A 17469-nucleotide genomic window follows, 5' to 3' on the forward strand; every position below is an offset into this window, starting at 1 on the left:
AATCTAACGTATAAATTGAGCAATACGCTATGTCACCAAAAGAAAGTATGCACAAACTTGCATTACTTGAGCGTTCCTTTTATTTTTTGTCACTTTTGTGTTATTTCTACTCAGAACAGAATCACGAGCTCTTTCGATCCTAATGGAATAAAAAAAAATCCCAGAGTTTTTTTCCTATTGTGTTACCATTTTCCCATATTCTTTGTATGGCGGTAACAAAAAGGAAAGTTTGAAATACTTATGAAAATTTTAAGACACTTTTTTCTCCTATAAGGATGAAAAGGTCTCACGATCCTGACTAGAAATAACACAAAAGTGGCAAAAAAGGTCACAATATATAAACATGGCAAAAAATAAAAGAAACGCTCACTTATATTCGCAGCTAACGTAAAAACAACACTAACAGCTACAGCAACGACAATTAAATCAGTACCCATTTATATATATTATTTCTAACATCAGTCGAAATAAATAAATCGAAAAAAGTTGGAATAGATCCTAAAATGTGCATCTTTCTGACGGTGACTGTACAACATAAGTTGTAAACATTGGCTTCACCACTAAAAGGCTTGCTACACGGTCGCCGACAAGCCTTCTAACCGTCTGACCTTGGTCTGTCCTTGGACAGTTTTGGTCAAATTTTGTTGGTAACAACCGTCTACACGGTCCGGGACAGACCAAGGCCACGCGGTTTGGGGGCTTGTCGGCGACCGTGTAGCAGGCCTTTAACACTAATGCATTGGAAGTGAAATAAATAAATAGCAACATTTATATGACACTTAAATTAGTTATTGACTAAAATTCGATGAATACTACGTTCGTTCTTTACTTCTGAAATGTTTCTCCGGGGTCACCACTGTGACCGTTTCTTTTTTTATTCTTCTGTTTGACTTTCCTAAGATCGCCTCGTCTAATTTCTGGATAGTTGCTGACTGAGTAGGATATTCACCTACTAGTCTAGCAACGGACGTTGGTCTCACAATTTGAACTTTTTCGTTATTAACCATTGTCATTTCTGTATTTATCTTTTCTGCACTAGTTCTTTCTATACTAGATCTGTAAAATCTTTTGACGGGCGGTGAATTTACAGCCTCTTTCAAAATAGTCGAATCTATTTTATCTAAAGTTTCAACTTCATCGGTCAGTTTCTCCTGTTTGATACGAGTGTTATTTAATTCCTCCACAGTTTTAATTTCTTGTTTAACTATTTCTATGGACGGTGTACTTTCAACAGGCTTAATTGTGGTAGTAGTAATTTGAGTAGGCGATGTAAAAGGTTTAGTTGTTGTTGAGCTACTTCTTCTTAAAGACATTTTTTTTTTATACTTTCTCTCAGTGGATTCGGAAGAAGTGGTTTTAACGTTTTCTGCTGAAGTGTCATTTCTATTAACATTTATATCAGCATTGACTGTAACTAATCGAAATTCTGAGCTGGTTTGTTCATTTGATTGTCTATTAATTGGTGGTTGAGGTTTATTTATTCTAGGACCATTAGTGTTATTCGATGGCTTATAGTTTCTCGTTCCTCTGTAAACTGGAGCTGTTTCATTATTGGTCCGATGGTTACTCCTTTCGTCAACAAAAGGCTGTGGTGTTATAATTTGTATGGCATTAGGAGCATTTCCAACCTCTACTTGCGCATTTTGATTCTGATTCTGGTTCTCTAAAATAGTGATTGCTTCTTTAACGCCCGCTACGTCTTCAGGATTGGTTAATTGACCTGTAACGTAAATATTAGGAAAAATATTGAACTACAGGTTAGAAGGTGGATCCATATGTTGGACATAATTATTGAAAGTCACAATGTAATGATTGTCAGATTATCATTAGTCATAATTCTGAAACCGTTAACTTTTCAGGATTTCCGTAAGGTTATCCTATAGATAGGTTATGTTAGTTTAGGTTTGTTTTATAGCGATCGTGAAAAGTTCCGCGTTTCTGAGAGAAACCAAATTATGACTAACGAAAATGCGGATAACAATACATTATGATTTAAAACATGGGAAACAATAAAGAAACGATATTAAGGATATGGTGGAAAGATTCACTGACAACGGGTAAATTTCGGTAGCTCAGTTGGTAGAGCGGCGGGTTGCTCCCATAGTCGCAAATTAGATTCTCGTCCAGGAACTGTCCTGTTTTTCCACTTCACTGTGGTGTCATTTGCAGAAGTTTCTGCTTAATACAAAATCAATTTAAAGCTTACTCGTAAATACAATTATTTATTTTGCGAAAAAGTAAAATAAGCTCTTTCACTTGTTACCAAACTTGTCCGTATTTTCTTACAAAGTATGTGACCAGGTTCTTTAACTTAGTTGAATTTAAATCTCTACTTACTGTTTTCGTCTTGCATTTCTTTCTTATAGCTAGAGAAGAAAGTAAGTGCTTTCATGAGCTGGTAGCTTTTCGAAACAGGGATGTTGGTATCGTAGAGGCGGCGGGTGCTCGGGCAGTCCACGTAGAACCACCAGTTACACTTCAGGATTGTTTGGTCGAAGAGGGTCGACTCAGGGCAGAGGAAGGACTTCATAACTAGACCGTCATCAGTGAGCGCGCATACGTGGAATACCTGGAATTGAGACGGAATGTGTTTTTTCTCATGCAAAACTTAATAAGGCTCAATATTCGTCTTTTAAATTGAAAAAGTTAAATTGCATAGGTTATAATATAGCATCTGGCGGTCTAGCATAAGTTGCGTTCTCACGCGCGAGTCCATACTTGCAGTCGCGCTTGATGTATGGAGTCGCGCGCGAGAACGCAACTTATGCTTGACCGTCTGATGGCGACTGAATGACGTGAATGAAATAGAAGCTCGTAAATTATGTTTATGTTAAACGTGGTTCCCTGGCATCACAGATGAATAATAAAGTTTAAACTGGAGCGTTTGAGCAAAAAGTCGTCAATGTGATGCATTTCTCCGATTGTAGTTATCTGACGATCTGGACATGATCATTAAACATTCCAGTTTTGCCATTCCTATTACTTTCTCTTGCTGATTAAACCATGTAGGAAATCATAAAAGTTAGATGGTCTTTTCGCAAAATATTTCAACTCATTGATTCACAAATAAGTAAATTATTAACGACTTTGCATACATTACCTACTTAGGTACGTATGATAATCATTTCACAATAAAATGTTATTATAATTTTACAAAACTTACCATACACCCAAGGCTCTCATCACCGTACAAACCAGGGAAGTATTTTTGGTCGCCGCAGTGGAAAGTTGTGTCAGGCAGATCCACCTTGGATTGGAAGTGATCGTCAAAATTCTTCTCATAACCAATGGGGTAATATTCTTTAGGGGCGTTCATTACTTTACCCGATGTGGGGAACCTATTTAGAAGAAATCATAATATGGTTTTAGTAAAGAAACACACATTTTTAAATAAATGGATCATACTCGTATTAAGTTAGCTACTGCAAGTACCTGGTAGGTTTTTGTTTAATTTGTGGTACAACGATTTCTGGCTCCGGCTCTGGCTCGGATTGAAAGACTACTGGCGCTTCAGTCGTTGTCGTAGTCGTGGTGGATGTCGTCGTTGTCGTCGGCAACGGTACATTCGCGTACTTGTTCAACAACTGCTGCTGCCGTAATGCTATCGCCGCCTCCACTGCTTCCATTGATATGTTACCGGCTTTGGCTATCTCAACGATCTTCGCATTTATGTCTTCCTTGTTAAACTTTAGGGTTACATCGTCACCATAACCGGTTATAGAGTTATAGTCGTCGACTTTCTTTGTATTGTACACAGGATAACTCGCCAGATCTTGGATTTGTTGAGGAGCAGGGTCTACAAAGTTAGAAATAGGATTGGTTTGGTGGAAAGATTGGGTGTTTTGATTGAAAGAGAAAGTGGGTGATTTTGAAAATGGAACAACTTTAAAAGAGTTCTTTAAGACCGGTGCAGGTATGATTGTCATAGCAGCCTGGCTAGGCGGAGCTGCTATAGGCATAGGAATGAATGGGTTTAGTGTAGTCGGTATGGAGTATAGTTTTGGAGTGTTGACTATAATGGGAGTCGGTGTGATTCTGTAGAGTGGCTGAGCCATATGTGTTGCAGTCATCTGTAATACCATTTTTGATACTTGATCGTGTGATACGTGTGGGTAGTTCTCACTTGGATAAGCCACTCCGGCTTTGGCTTGCGGGACTTGCAGAGGTGTGTAGACTTTGGTTACTGCAATCGGGAGAACGCTCATATTTTCGTCTTTCGGCGGTAATGGCTTAAATGGTGGTACGCCCATGGGAAGTGGTTTAGCCATAGTGACGGTGGGGTTGACTCTGGTCAGTTTGGTGGGCGCTTCGATGGTTGGCCCTGGCACGATGATAGGCCGCATGGTGCTGGATGCCCGCCGGTGTAGACTTGTTAGTTTGTCCATTGCCGATTGGCTCGGACGGCCGGGTGGTGCAGGAGGCCGCATCATTATTCTGTTTTGTTTTCCACGTTTCTGAAATATTTTACCAACAAATTAATTAAAAATATTAAAACTTTCAAACCATACATTTTCAAACAACTAAATAGAGGATTTACTAGTTGGAGGCAAAGTCAAAAAGAAAGATTATGATTTGACACTAGATGTTATATGATACATGTGTGTGTAAATTTGTATCTTATGGTGTGTTTCATAGTGTCGAAATTAAGGAGCCGATTTTGATGTACCTACAAGTATGAATTATCAGTAAATTTGATTGTAGCTATCGCTCAGGAAGCATATGTTATGACACATTTTAACCTACATACTTCCAAAATGTAGGAAGATGTACAAAAAAATCCTAACCAACTCACATACTCATATTTCCTTAACTTTTTATTATTTCGTTACCTCTTGCTTCCCGGCCTGTCTGCCTGCGTCAGTGACAAGGTTAGGGGGCGCTCCGTTCTTAACGCTGACTGAGCGCCGCCGGCTCGGATCCAAATTGGTAAGGGACTGCTCGAAACCAAGCTCGTCACCCAGGCTGAAACCTGGAATTTGACAAGGAAATTGTTAACATTCAATTGCAATAATAAGTTGTATACAGATAATTGAAGTTGAGTTTAACATTCAAAGAACTTTGCCAAACTAAAACACACACGTTTACATTTTCCTTAAAAAAGCATATTAGCAAATCCTGTTGATGTTTTAGATTTTTTAGAAAATAGCCAAGTTCGTCACTTTACACAAGAAACTTGTGTGTTCGACGAGTAAATCACGTGCGTAGGTACTCTGTCTTGCCTTTTTATACGAAGTTGTAAATAAAGTAATCAACTCATTCAATTGCTTTAGAAAGGCACCGAATACATTATTACAATCTTCTAGTAAAAGCGTATCTAATCTAATATCTTTAAACGAACAACTTTGTATACCCATATATTTATTTATACGTATATATTCCGGGGATCTCGGAAACGGCTCTAACGCCTCTAACGATTTCGATGAAATTTTCTATAAGGGGGTTTTCGGGAGCTCCCAGTTTTTTAGATTTTAACAGGTATTTTTGTAAGGGATATAGATTTTATCCATTAATATTGCAAGATATACTTCTCCATGTACGTAAGAAGAAGAAAGCATTTGATATAAGATTCTGCAAGACACGCTGTAACCTTGATACATATACTCAATTCAAATTGCTACCTGCTATATCATGCATGAAGAACATACGATATTACTATCTCGTGAGTAATACAATTTTAATGGAGCTTAACGGTTTGAAATGCAATAACTAGTCCGAAACGCTTAAAAATAACAAATAAATGAGATTTTCAAATATTTTCTGAATGCTGATTGTATTCATATATTTTGAAAATTAAAATAAAGTTGTTGAATAACATATATTATTTATAACAGCTTATCTATATATAGGTAATCAGATATTGGCAAAACCTACTCTAATAGTCTCACTAGTTCGCTCACTGTGTTCGAACTTAACCTAAATGGAACTGGAAACACATTCAGACAACCTCAACAAGATCAAGAAATTAATCATAAAAATGCCTTCAATAAGATATAATATTGTAGGTATGTGCAATTTAGGTAGTTAATTTAATAAGTGATTTATTATTTCATAAATCCTAAACTGCCTAAAAGGTAATGGCAATGCATTTCTCAATAGAAACATTAGATGTCGAATAAGTTGTTGCTTTATGTTCCGTGTGGGAGACCATAAAAATTTATATTCGTTATGCACTACTACAACCACACTTCAACTTGCATCTGTATGTCAACGGGTCCCAGTAGAATACAACATACAAACAGACGCTTTACACTGGCAGAAACACCAGAAATGAGTATCATTTGCATGCAGACTAAAATCGTCTCTAAATCTACACCAGTAAAACTCCATGTCGTATTGAGAGTGTTAAAGAAAGGTGCAAAGACATCAAATATGCATTGGTAACGGGTTCTACTTAGAGGTAACGTACTATATCGACTGCACAATGTGCAGGTGTTTTCTAAAGGCAAGGTCAAGAACATGTAAAACTGGCCTTTGCTATTGTACTATATGCAATTTGACACGATGACAAGTTCATTAAAATTGATGTCATATTCCTCTTGAACATTAATTCATATAAAGTCCAATATAATAAAGTCTTACCCCCTTATTCATAAACTTTTACTAAAGTTGACAAGCATCCCTTTCCATCATACCAGTACGTCGGGAAGGGACAAACGATTATTATCGGCTTGTCAACTTTAGTAAACGTTTATGAATGAGGGGGTTAGTAGATAAATTTTAGTAAGATGTTCCGGTACCTATGCTAGCGTGCGCCTTTACTCCGCCAAGATTCCTCACTCTGAAGAGACCAGATTTCTTGAAAGCACAGTTGATTTTGAAACCGAAGTCTGATTCTAGGACGCATGTTGGCTGCGTAAATTCTGGAAATAAAAAACAAAAAATATGTAAAATAATTAAAAAAACATGCAAAACATATTAATAGTATTTTATGCAACCGTTGTTTATGAGAAGTCAAAAAAGACGAGTGGCGTGAGTAACAATTTGAGGCGAAGCCGAAAATTGTTAATAAAGACGCCACGAGTATTTTTTGACTCAGTTAAACAACGTTGTATACAATACTTTTTCTACTACCACTTACTTTGAAATAAAATTGTAAATTTAACAAATATTTTTAAATCAAGAAGTAGCAAAAATGGAGAGTATGGGCGGGAAAAGAATGAATGAATGAATAGAATTAAAAAAAAAAGTCTATGGACACTTATTTGTCAGAGATGACATTTAAAATAAGGTTGGCAACACTGTATTTCATTCAATATTTTTAAGTGGTCATTACACGAAGTATCGTAAAATCGTCAAAAAGATACTGCGTGTATGCACAAATTCTTTTTTTGGGGATTAGACTAAAGACTTGTCGTGATAACTATAAGGTAGGGTTTTAAAGGTACGGGAGTAGAAAAAATAATTAAAATATCGTAGGGAGGAGGGGGTAAGTATCGTTAAGGGGTTATAATTTTGATAAAACAATTAGGGATGCTCATCTACCTAACTGAAATGCCTGCTTGCAATTTTTACAAAACTACCGCTATAAACGTTTTCAATTTAGGCCTATTTGAATGTACAAAGATACAAACACACAAGCCTTTGTGTTAATTGCATTCGGAAAACAACATAGTTGTGAAGATTACAATTAAGGCAGTATAGTACAATCCAAAATTTACAATGCACGTTTTAGTATTTAACTATACGAGTAGTTAAATGAACTGTATTGACTAGTTAATAAGGGTAACAGACAGCTAGCAGCTACAGCTACTAAAAGCTAGTAAGTGGTCGAGATAATTACCTAGGTATTCAAATTGCTTTAACTGGGCCTAACAAAATGAACCATCAAACTACATCGTACTTTTGTAATTTTATCCTATTGGCCTGCGTTCCATCTATGGCCATCTAAGGTTTACTCGGGTAATTCCGAATGTCGAAAACTGTCGGATAATTCCGAAATGAGACTTTTATTATGATGGAATTAAGGGTGATTTTCATCTGAATTTCGGAATTATCCGACATTCGGTATTACCCGAATACACCTTACATAATTATATTTAATAGTATTTATTTATGAGTTTATTTACTATATTTCTTTGAAGTTTTGGGAGAACTAACTACTTTATACGCATAGAGAAACAGCAGAGACTGGTTCAGGACATAAAATATAAGACTCAGTAGTTTGACCTAGATTTCACCAGCCCACGAGACACAAGGCCTTAAAGAACTAATGTTTTGTTTGCCTTTTGTGACAAACACAGAAGTGATATCATAGTCTATGTAGATACATACTCAAGGGGCCACTGTGCCTGTCAATACAAATACATACTAAATACCTAAGTACTTACCTGAGTTTAAAAGTAACAGGCATTTCCGCCGTTGGGTACGTCCTGTGCATCATTGTGATATGTAAGTCTTAAGTGCGTCTAACTCTTACGTTACATTGTATATCGTTATTATATTGTACATTTTTAGTGTTCCGTACAAAACTTTGTTTACGGAACACTTATGGGATCACTTCGGTCTTGTTTTTAATAAAAAATAAATTAGACTATATATAGTCTGTCTATATAGTCTGGAAAGGGAAAATTATTTGTTTCACTAGAAATATAAATTGAGATTAAGTAATTATCTGCAACAATCTTAACTCTGTCTGTATTATAAATATGAACAGAGAGTCCTGTTGAACCTATTAACGCTCAAAATCATTTTTGATCGAGCGTTAGCGAAGATGTCCGTTTCAGCTAGGGCAAAAATGCTTTCGTATCTTCGGATGTTCTCCTCTACAGATCAAAATTCTCAACCAATTTTCCGTGAGATATTATGACCAGGATCGATGGTTAAATATATATTATATTTTTTGGCGATTCGGTTTATAGAAAAAAATCAATATGGTGGAGCCATACATTTATTGAGTGTTAAGTTATGCTCGCGAGGTCTACAGCTCACAGAGCCACGAATGTAAAAATTCTAGTTGCCTATTCGCAATCGTTTAATGCATATGCTGTGCATATGTAGCATGTTGATTTTAAGCTAAACACGACAACTATACTATTTGATTTAATGTCGGTTGAATGATCCGAATAATGGATACACTGCATGAGGATGATTTATCATATCCTCTCTCCGCCCCTACGTCCCACCCATTAACCAGTTATGCCGGACACGCTTTCAAGTCGAATGTATTGCATTACTTTCTTACCCAACAATAAAATCCGGATCTAGTTCCTTATAATGTTTAGGGGCCGATCAACTTTTTCATGTCATGGAGAAAGATTTTTTTCGAAAAAATAAATCTGTTAATTATGATTATTTTTCAGACATTTAGCGTACAAGAACATTTAAAGTTTTGTATGCGATTACGGGCCGCGCACAAATTTTAATATTTTGACAACTTTTGGTGTTATATATGTTGTGCTATCTCAAAACGTGTCCCCTGGGTTACCCGGGATTTATTAAATAAAACTTCATTTAATCGAAATACATATTCGTCTATTATATAAAGGAGCATAAAGTCTTTGCTTCTTTTAACTTAAAATTAAAGAGACCCTTTTTGGTTTTCCTTAAAATCAACTAATAGTGTCTCCTGAGTCACTTATGTCGTAAAATGTACGAAAAGTTTTTATATTACTCAAATACCGCAACCATGCATATTCTACCCATCGGAATAATATGTTAATGTTACGAAATAATCAAAAAATTATAATTAAAAACATTTATTAATCACTCTCCTCCAGAAAAATGCAAAACATGCCTAAAATTTTTTGGGACATCTTAATTTTCCCAGAGACAAATTTAGTTATCCAAGAGACATTTTTGGTTCCTCCAGAGACAAATTTAGTGACTCAAGAGACATTCTGTTATTCTGTTTTCACATTTTAACTTATCAGTAAGTCTAATCAGTCTAAAAACACTCAGAAATCAACACAATTAAACAAAAATCAAAGTAAATGATTCTCAGCAATCAGGACCCGGGTATGTCCTTAAACTACGTCCAAGACCACCGGTGGACGGGCAGCAGCGTCCCTCAAATTCGGTGTACTCGACTGCGATCGCCAACCCGCCTGCCAAGCGTGGCGATTATGGCATTCACCCCATAAGGGGGAGGCCTATGTTCAGCAGTGGACATCTTATGGCTGAGATGATGAATCAGTACAATCAACATCAAAAATATAGTGACAGCCAAAGTGGCTAAAGAAAAGCTCGCCTCATCCAAATTTCAAATACACAGTTTTCAAAAGGAATAAACAATAACATAAAGGCTCAAAAATCATCATCATCATCATCTCCTCCTAGCCGTTTTTGGCTACAGCGACTGCTATGCTACAGCTGAGAGCGTCGCTGGTGTGCTCTCAGGTGACTGACGTAGCCAATCTTTGCAGCAAATGTGCGGCCACATTCGCTGCAGGTCCGTCTTGTGGGTGGACGTCCTACGCTGCGCTTGCTAGTCCGTGGTCTCCACTCGAGAACTTTTCGACCCCGTCGGCCATCTTCTCTGCGTGCAATGTGGCCTGCCCATTGCCACTTCAGCTTGCTAATCCGGTGGGCTATGTCAGTGACTTTAGTTCGTCTACGGATCTCCTCATTTCTGATTCGATCACGTAGAGAAACTCCGAGCATAGCCCTCTCCATAGCTCGTTGAGCGACTTTGAGTTTTGAGATGAGGCCGATAGTGAAAGACCACGTTTCGGAGCCGTAAGTCATCACTGGTAACACACATTGATTAAAAACTTTTGTCTTGAGGTACTGAGTTATGTCGGACGAAAAGACATTACGTAGTTTCCCGAACGCTACCCAACTGAGTTAGATTCGGCGGTTGACCTCTTTCTATAAAGTTGGACCTACCCAATTGGACTACTTGTCCTAGGTAGATGTACGAGTCAACAACTTCGAGTACCGAGTTCCCAACAGAGACTGGGACGGGCACAACATTGGCATTTGACATAAGTTTCGTCTGTTCCATGTTCATTTTCAAGCCCACCCGTTGTTAAACTCGGTTGAGGTCATCGAGCATCATGCTGAGTTCCTCCATCGACTTTGCCATGACCATACATCGTTATCGCGGGAGCAAATATAAATTTATTAAAGAAGTGGTAAAACAGACTGCCCGTTTAGTAAAAACAGACCTTTCTGCCTACACATTATAAGCCTCCAAGAAGTTCATCATACATAGCACGAAGTTTTTGTTGCGTGTGTTGATGTGTTAATGTTCATAAATCTTGCTTTACACTCTGTTAGTAAATAATGACCCGGAATCGACATATCAAATAAATATTCATGATTTATTTTGTACAACATTATTTAATTTTTGTTGATCTTAAGTGATTTTCGTAATATACGACATAAATTTTCTCTATGTTTTCTACTCTTAATCTGCGGCGTCGTGCAGTAAATATCCATTTTAATTGGCTAAATGATCTTTCGACTGCTACTGTTGTAATGGGTGCGTTTTTAAAACGACGGAAGTAATCAAATGTAGAACGATATATCGTTGAATCTAGTACTATCTCCTTCTCCGATATCAGTTCACACATTTTTTTCATAACTTCATATCCGGCATTTTTCTGCAAAACCACTTCCAGATACACAATCTTCAATGAAATTTTTAAATACAGGGTTCTCTATTTGAGACCACGGTATGTTACAGCTTACTAGAAATTTTGTCAGTTCCAACCTAAAATCTTTTTTGAGAGAAGTGTGTCTTTCAGAGTTAAAATGACGTTTCACGGAAGATTTAGTTTTACAAAAACTAATATTGCACTTCGAGCAAAATAGATTTGTATCGCGAGCCTCTAGCTCAGGATAATCCTGTATAAACAACCCCACAATTCATCACATGTTATTTTCCTTCGAGGCATTTTAAAGGCAACTTCTATTTGATTATGTTGTTACAAATAAAGATCAGTCAAGATTGACAAATGTCTAAATTGACTGATAAGGTTGCGTACCTAATAGGTAATCTTTTTAAGTACCAATCAAGTCAAGTATGGAGGTAAGATAGCATTGATATTCAATAAAATAATTATACATTTTAAGGTCGTAGGTATAAACGTTTCTCTATACGAATGTCATTTCTGTTTTTGACTGTTTTTTATAATCTTTCAGTATTGTCAAATCGTATTTGCTCCCGCGATAACGATGTATGGCCATGACTACGATATCGTCGGCAAACCGAAGGTGAGTGATGTATTCGCCGTTGATGTTGATGCCAAGTCCTTCCCATTCCAGGAGCTTGAAGGCGTCTTCCATTACGGCAGTAAACAGTTTCGGAGAGATAACGTCTCCCTGCTTTACGCCTCTTCGCAATGGAATCGCCCTCGTGCTCTACTCCTGTACTCGGACCATGGTGGCGTTACTATACAAACACTTCAACACTTCGAGGAACCGATAGTCAATATGGCATCGCTGAAGAGACTCAAGCACCGCCCATGTTTGCACCGAATCGAAGGCTTTCTCATAGTCCACAAACGCTAAGCATAATGGCAAGTTATACTCTTCGGTCTTCCGTATAACTTGCCGCAGCGTATGGATGTGGTCTATGGTCAGGCGTTATGCCCTCGGACAAGACGGAATTAAAGAGCTTCTGGAGGACTTTAAGTACCGGTGTTCCACCCGCTCTCAGAAGCTCTGAAGTGATTCCGTCTTTGCCCGGCGCCTTGTTGTTCTTAAGCTGCTTCAGGGCCATCCTAATCTCGTACAGACTGATGTCCGAGATATATTCGGTATAATGTCGGGACAGCTTGGCTCTTGGATCTCCTACCAAGCTGTCATCGGGCTTTGCGATCGAAGTGTATAACTGTCCATAGAATCTCTCGATCTCGCCTAAAACCTCCGCTCTGCTCGACGTTATGCTGCCATCTTCCTGTTTCAGCTTTGTCAGCTGGCTTTACCCAATAGACTTGTCCTTTGCGAACACTTAGGAGCCTTGGTTTCGCTCAATAGTCTCTTCATAGTCAGTGTCTCAAAGAGACATAGTAATAATTTATTACTAATTTCTATTAAAAAGTTAATATATCCATGAAAAGAAGCAAATTTATCAAAACGTATTGATAAAGTCTCCTGAGTCACCATCAGAGTCTCTTGGGTCACCAGAAAAGTGACCCGGGGGAACGGTGACCCAGAAGACATTTAAAGTCAAATCAATAATTTTAGTTATTATCCACAAAAATATGTCAAGAAAGTATATTGTTAGACCATATTAGAGCTAAGAAGGATCTATAAAGCTACAAATTAATATAAAAAGACAAAACTACTTACGAAATATCACAGTAAGTCAGCGGACCGACAATTAACACATCTTGTCACACTTCGAACCACAGACGAAATGGCCGGCGAATAAGAAAGTAACCGTAATGGTGGATCTTGTCACGTGATACTTAGATCGGCTGCCTATTGGCTGGGCAATACAGTGTCATAACTTTGAGCCTTCGTTGCCATTGTAATGTGTGGTAAGTTAGGGGACTTAAAAATGAATCATTGTTTCGGGACGCAAAAAGAACTTTTTTTAAAAATAAATCTACGAATTCTAGCGAAATTTTAGCATCGAATTTGTAAATTAGATGTCAATACCTTTTTAATTAAGCGTTAGTAGTGAATATGGTGGAGTACATTTTTTACACTGTTAAGTAAAAACCGAAGCCGACATGCGATTGGGACATCCTTTTTTTGTACGGGAGTCTAAAATTATCTCCTGGGTCACCAAAAAAAAACTATATTATTTTTAAATTATTTTTAAATAATTCTTTCAGTTTTTAAGTTCTAGTTTGAATGATTATTTGGTTAATTTACTATAATATACCAGATAAATTTAAAAATTGTTACGATTTGTAAGATTTGAATTTTTATATCGTTGGGACACGATATGACATAAAAAAGTTGATCGACCCTTAGTCAGAAAGAACCTACAAAACGTTTATAAAATGTACTGTCGTTCGGCCGGCAATTCCTTATTTCCCGGCCTTTGTCGTAGTAGTAAGATAGTAGTATACTATTAATTCTGTTAATCGTTGCAGAAGATATTACAGTAACAGATTCTACCTCCTTTATGTTGACCTAATATATTCTAAACCTATCACTCGATGTAACAGGATAGTCGTGTTAGTTAATTATATTATAATTTATAAAGTAACTCAAAGTAAGTCAAATTCAGCGTTTATTTTCCCAGTGGTTTAGCTGTAAGTATTTTATACTATGGCAAATCTCGACGCACGTTCGTAGCGAAAACCATACTTAGAAGCAAATTACCATGATTGTAAAGATGGTATAACTCTACGTGATATTTCTGCACATAAGTAATCTTAATATTACGTCGGTTACTCAACGCGGTTTCTACTGGACAGGTTTCGCTAGAAATTATTAAATTAGGGAATTACACCCAACTGCTTTATCTGGATTATGATTAAAAATTATATTAGTATCTACATAATCTACATATATGTAAATAGGTCAGTATAAAAAAGTTAAGATAGGTACAATTGTAATAGCTTCATAAATTATAGTATTGTGTGGTATTGTTACAAAGTATATAGGTACTGTTTTAAGTGTTCCGTTACCGAAAGAGTGCCGAAGGGTGGCACTCGAAATAATTGTTGTCATTGTCGTTACAATATCAGTGGTTGGTGATGAATTTTGGTCGACCCATTTGCCTGTCTGATATTTCGCGATATTGTAGCATTTACCTTGGAATTACCTCCTTCCTTTTTCTGTTTCCATTATTCCAATTCCAGCAATTAGCTTTCCAAGTCCGATCATTCTGTTTTGCTTATTATGGCTCTGATCAAAATACTCCTTGAACTATATCTGAAATTCACAGACGTGCTTACTTTGGGCTATTATTTTTATAACTTTCCATATGCAATGCGGCCCTAAGCCACCTAAATACATACCTTTAGGTTTTTCCAACTATTTTATATAAATCTAGGGGAATTTCGTTAATATTATCGCTGTACTTTCCGGGATTCTTTCATTGTTTACATTTTGAAAGATGATTGACGTAACCCGTCAATCGGCCTTCAACTGTTCGGATTTCACCACTTAAAAGACTAGTATGTATACTTTCGGCAAAGGTTATTCAAAATTTTGGTAAAATCATAACTGGTACTCGACTATTTTTAAATTTGAAATCTTGTAAATCTGATTCTTTAGATGTTCCAAAGAATCAGGTATAAAAGCGGTACAACCGTCATTCTGATTTTAGTTTATCGCCAGCTCTCATCTGAGCGTTTTCTAAATTAAGGGTCCGTGCGGGGCCAAGTGAGGCCCCGCACCTTCAAGAAACCCTCCTCTTCCTGGCGTAACTTGCAAAATAAATACTTCTACTATAAATTACAAATACAAGTCTACAAGTCTCTGATTTGGTGACCCTCGCTGAGCGCCTGTGCGCACCCACCTAGACGCCGCGCGCCTTCCTTCACGCCGCGCGCGCCTGTGCGCGTCCTCCTTCACGCCGCGCGCGCCTGCAGTGCGCGCCCTCCTTCACGCCGCGCGCGCCTGTGCGCGCCCTCCCTCACGCCGCGCGCCTGTGCGCGCCCTCCTCGTGGCTGCGCGCCTGTGCGCGTCCTTGATTCCGCGCGCCTGTGCGCGCCCTCCTTCTCGCCGCGCGCCTGTGCGCGCCCTCCTTGACGCCGCGCGCCTGTGCGCGCCCTCCTTGACGCCGCGCGCCTGTGCGCGCCCTCCTTGACGCCGCGCGCCTGTGCGCGCCCTCCTTCATCCTTCCAGCTGCTCAGTTGCGTGCTCTACCAATTCATTGGCAGAGCACGTAACGCGACAATATAAACATAAATTAAATATAAATCAGCCGAGCCGGTGCGTCATTTCATGATGAACTGCTTGCGTTATAACACGCGGATGCGTTAAATACAATTTGCCGCCTTTTCCGGTTTTTTAGTCTGATGCCATGCTACATTAACGGATTAAACGTCCAAAAACAGGCAAGCCGGTGGGAATCGGCCTTTATGGACGCACCGCCACTGCTGGGTTAACAGTTTAACCGCTTAACCCCTGGTTAATGGATGGTGCAAGAGGCCCTTAAAGTCAATTGTTTTATTCCTTCTATTTTCCTCCGTGTTGCGTTGGCAGCAGGCGTATTATGGATGGATTTATCCACGTGATAAAATAACCGCCACTTTTTAACACCGGGCGGTTGAAAGTGACGGACGCCGTTCTATCACGCTGTCACAAGAACGACTATCATATCCATACGGGTCTATTTTAATTTTTTAAGATTTGTTTCAATACTGCTACGGGAGTAACGGGAGGGGAAAACCAATAAAAAGGTGGATGGACTGTGTGAGAGATGATATGAAACGAACGCAAGTTAATTGATGAGATGACGGGCGAGAGACAGGTATGGAAGAAAAAGACATGCTGCGCCGACCCCAAATGAATGGGATAAGGGCAAGCGAATGATGATTTGTTTCAATACTGCTGTCCCGTTCGTTGAACCGATGTTGAATAAGGTAAACAATCGTATGTCACGAATGTGGTCAGCCGGATGTTTGGGAGAAAGCCCGGGCTACTTGCGGACAGGTAGCGTCGGCAGCGTGAGGCAATCGCTCGGCAAAATCGCTGCTGACCTTTTTTGGCTAAGAGTGAATGGATGGCCAGGATTATAAAAAATATTGCTGCTGATGCAAAGAAAATAATCGATATAAATTAGTAGTTAGATGTTCATAATGAAATCTTTTTAAGATGACCTATAAAAGATTTTGAAAACATAATTTATAAGCAACGACCGCATAGATAAAAAATAGTTTAAATTACTTTCAATTGGTATTTTACAACCAAAAATCTCTAGTGATTCATAAATATAAAGTTCATAAGCCGTCACTTCATACAACATTTATATGCATATTTTTTCTGAAGTTCCTTTTAGTAGTATGTAGTGGTGAGTCAGTCTCATATTGTCATATTGTAACGTCAAGGAATTCTTGTGGATAAGTATTGTGATGTTCAATTGCCCACTAAGTTATTCTTAAATATTAATATGTATATTAGAAAACCATAAGTATCTGGGTTTAAAAATGTGTTGAAATTATAGGTGTGACTGCAAGTACTGCAACTGCTTTTCAGCCGGGGAATACTTCGTATCTGCCGTCATTCTAGTCTCACTCTACTTTTCATTCGAATGCAATAGATTGTCCTTGAAAATATTACGTTTAGTTTTTAGTTTAGTGTAGTAAGTAGTATTAGTTTAATTGGCAATCTTAAGGACTCGAAAAAACGAATATAATAATCTCATTAATCATAATTTAATGTGATATGAGTCAAATTGGCAACTTACAATCTTAAAGTTATTATTAGCCTTCGTTTGAAAGAACCCTACCGAACGCGACACTCGGTAAAGTGACAACAACTCACATTATAACTATTATAAGTATCAATCATTTCTGTAGTCTGATAGTACAATAAAATTATATAGAACGCAGTTACAACTGTAACAGTTAAATTACGTTATTTGCCAATTTGGCATGAAATCGTGTGTTGGAGAGT

General features: G+C 38.0%; 1 protein-coding gene across 2 annotated transcripts in view; it reads right to left on the reverse strand.

Annotated features, from left to right (window-relative positions):
• Positions 1–732: 732 nt before the first annotated feature.
• LOC134667074 (uncharacterized) overlaps positions 733–17469 on the reverse strand; it is a 53232-nt gene continuing 36495 nt past the window's right edge. The window contains exons 2-8 of one of the 2 annotated variants that reach the window (XM_063524377.1): positions 6738–6860; positions 4830–4969; positions 4124–4454; positions 3433–3796; positions 3164–3338; positions 2338–2569; positions 733–1720 (exon numbers count right to left, since the gene is read on the reverse strand). In XM_063524377.1, the coding sequence (XP_063380447.1) occupies positions 813–1720; positions 2338–2569; positions 3164–3338; positions 3433–3796; positions 4124–4454; positions 4830–4969; positions 6738–6860 (2273 nt within the window). In that variant the 3' untranslated portion in view covers positions 733–812. Of the gene's footprint in view, positions 1721–2337; positions 2570–3163; positions 3339–3432; positions 4455–4829; positions 4970–6737; positions 6861–17469 lie in introns of both variants that reach the window. The other variant, XM_063524372.1, reaches the window with a different exon arrangement.

Source organism: Cydia fagiglandana, chromosome 1, assembly GCF_963556715.1.
Source record: "Cydia fagiglandana chromosome 1, ilCydFagi1.1, whole genome shotgun sequence".
Taxonomy (NCBI): domain Eukaryota; kingdom Metazoa; phylum Arthropoda; class Insecta; order Lepidoptera; family Tortricidae; genus Cydia; species Cydia fagiglandana.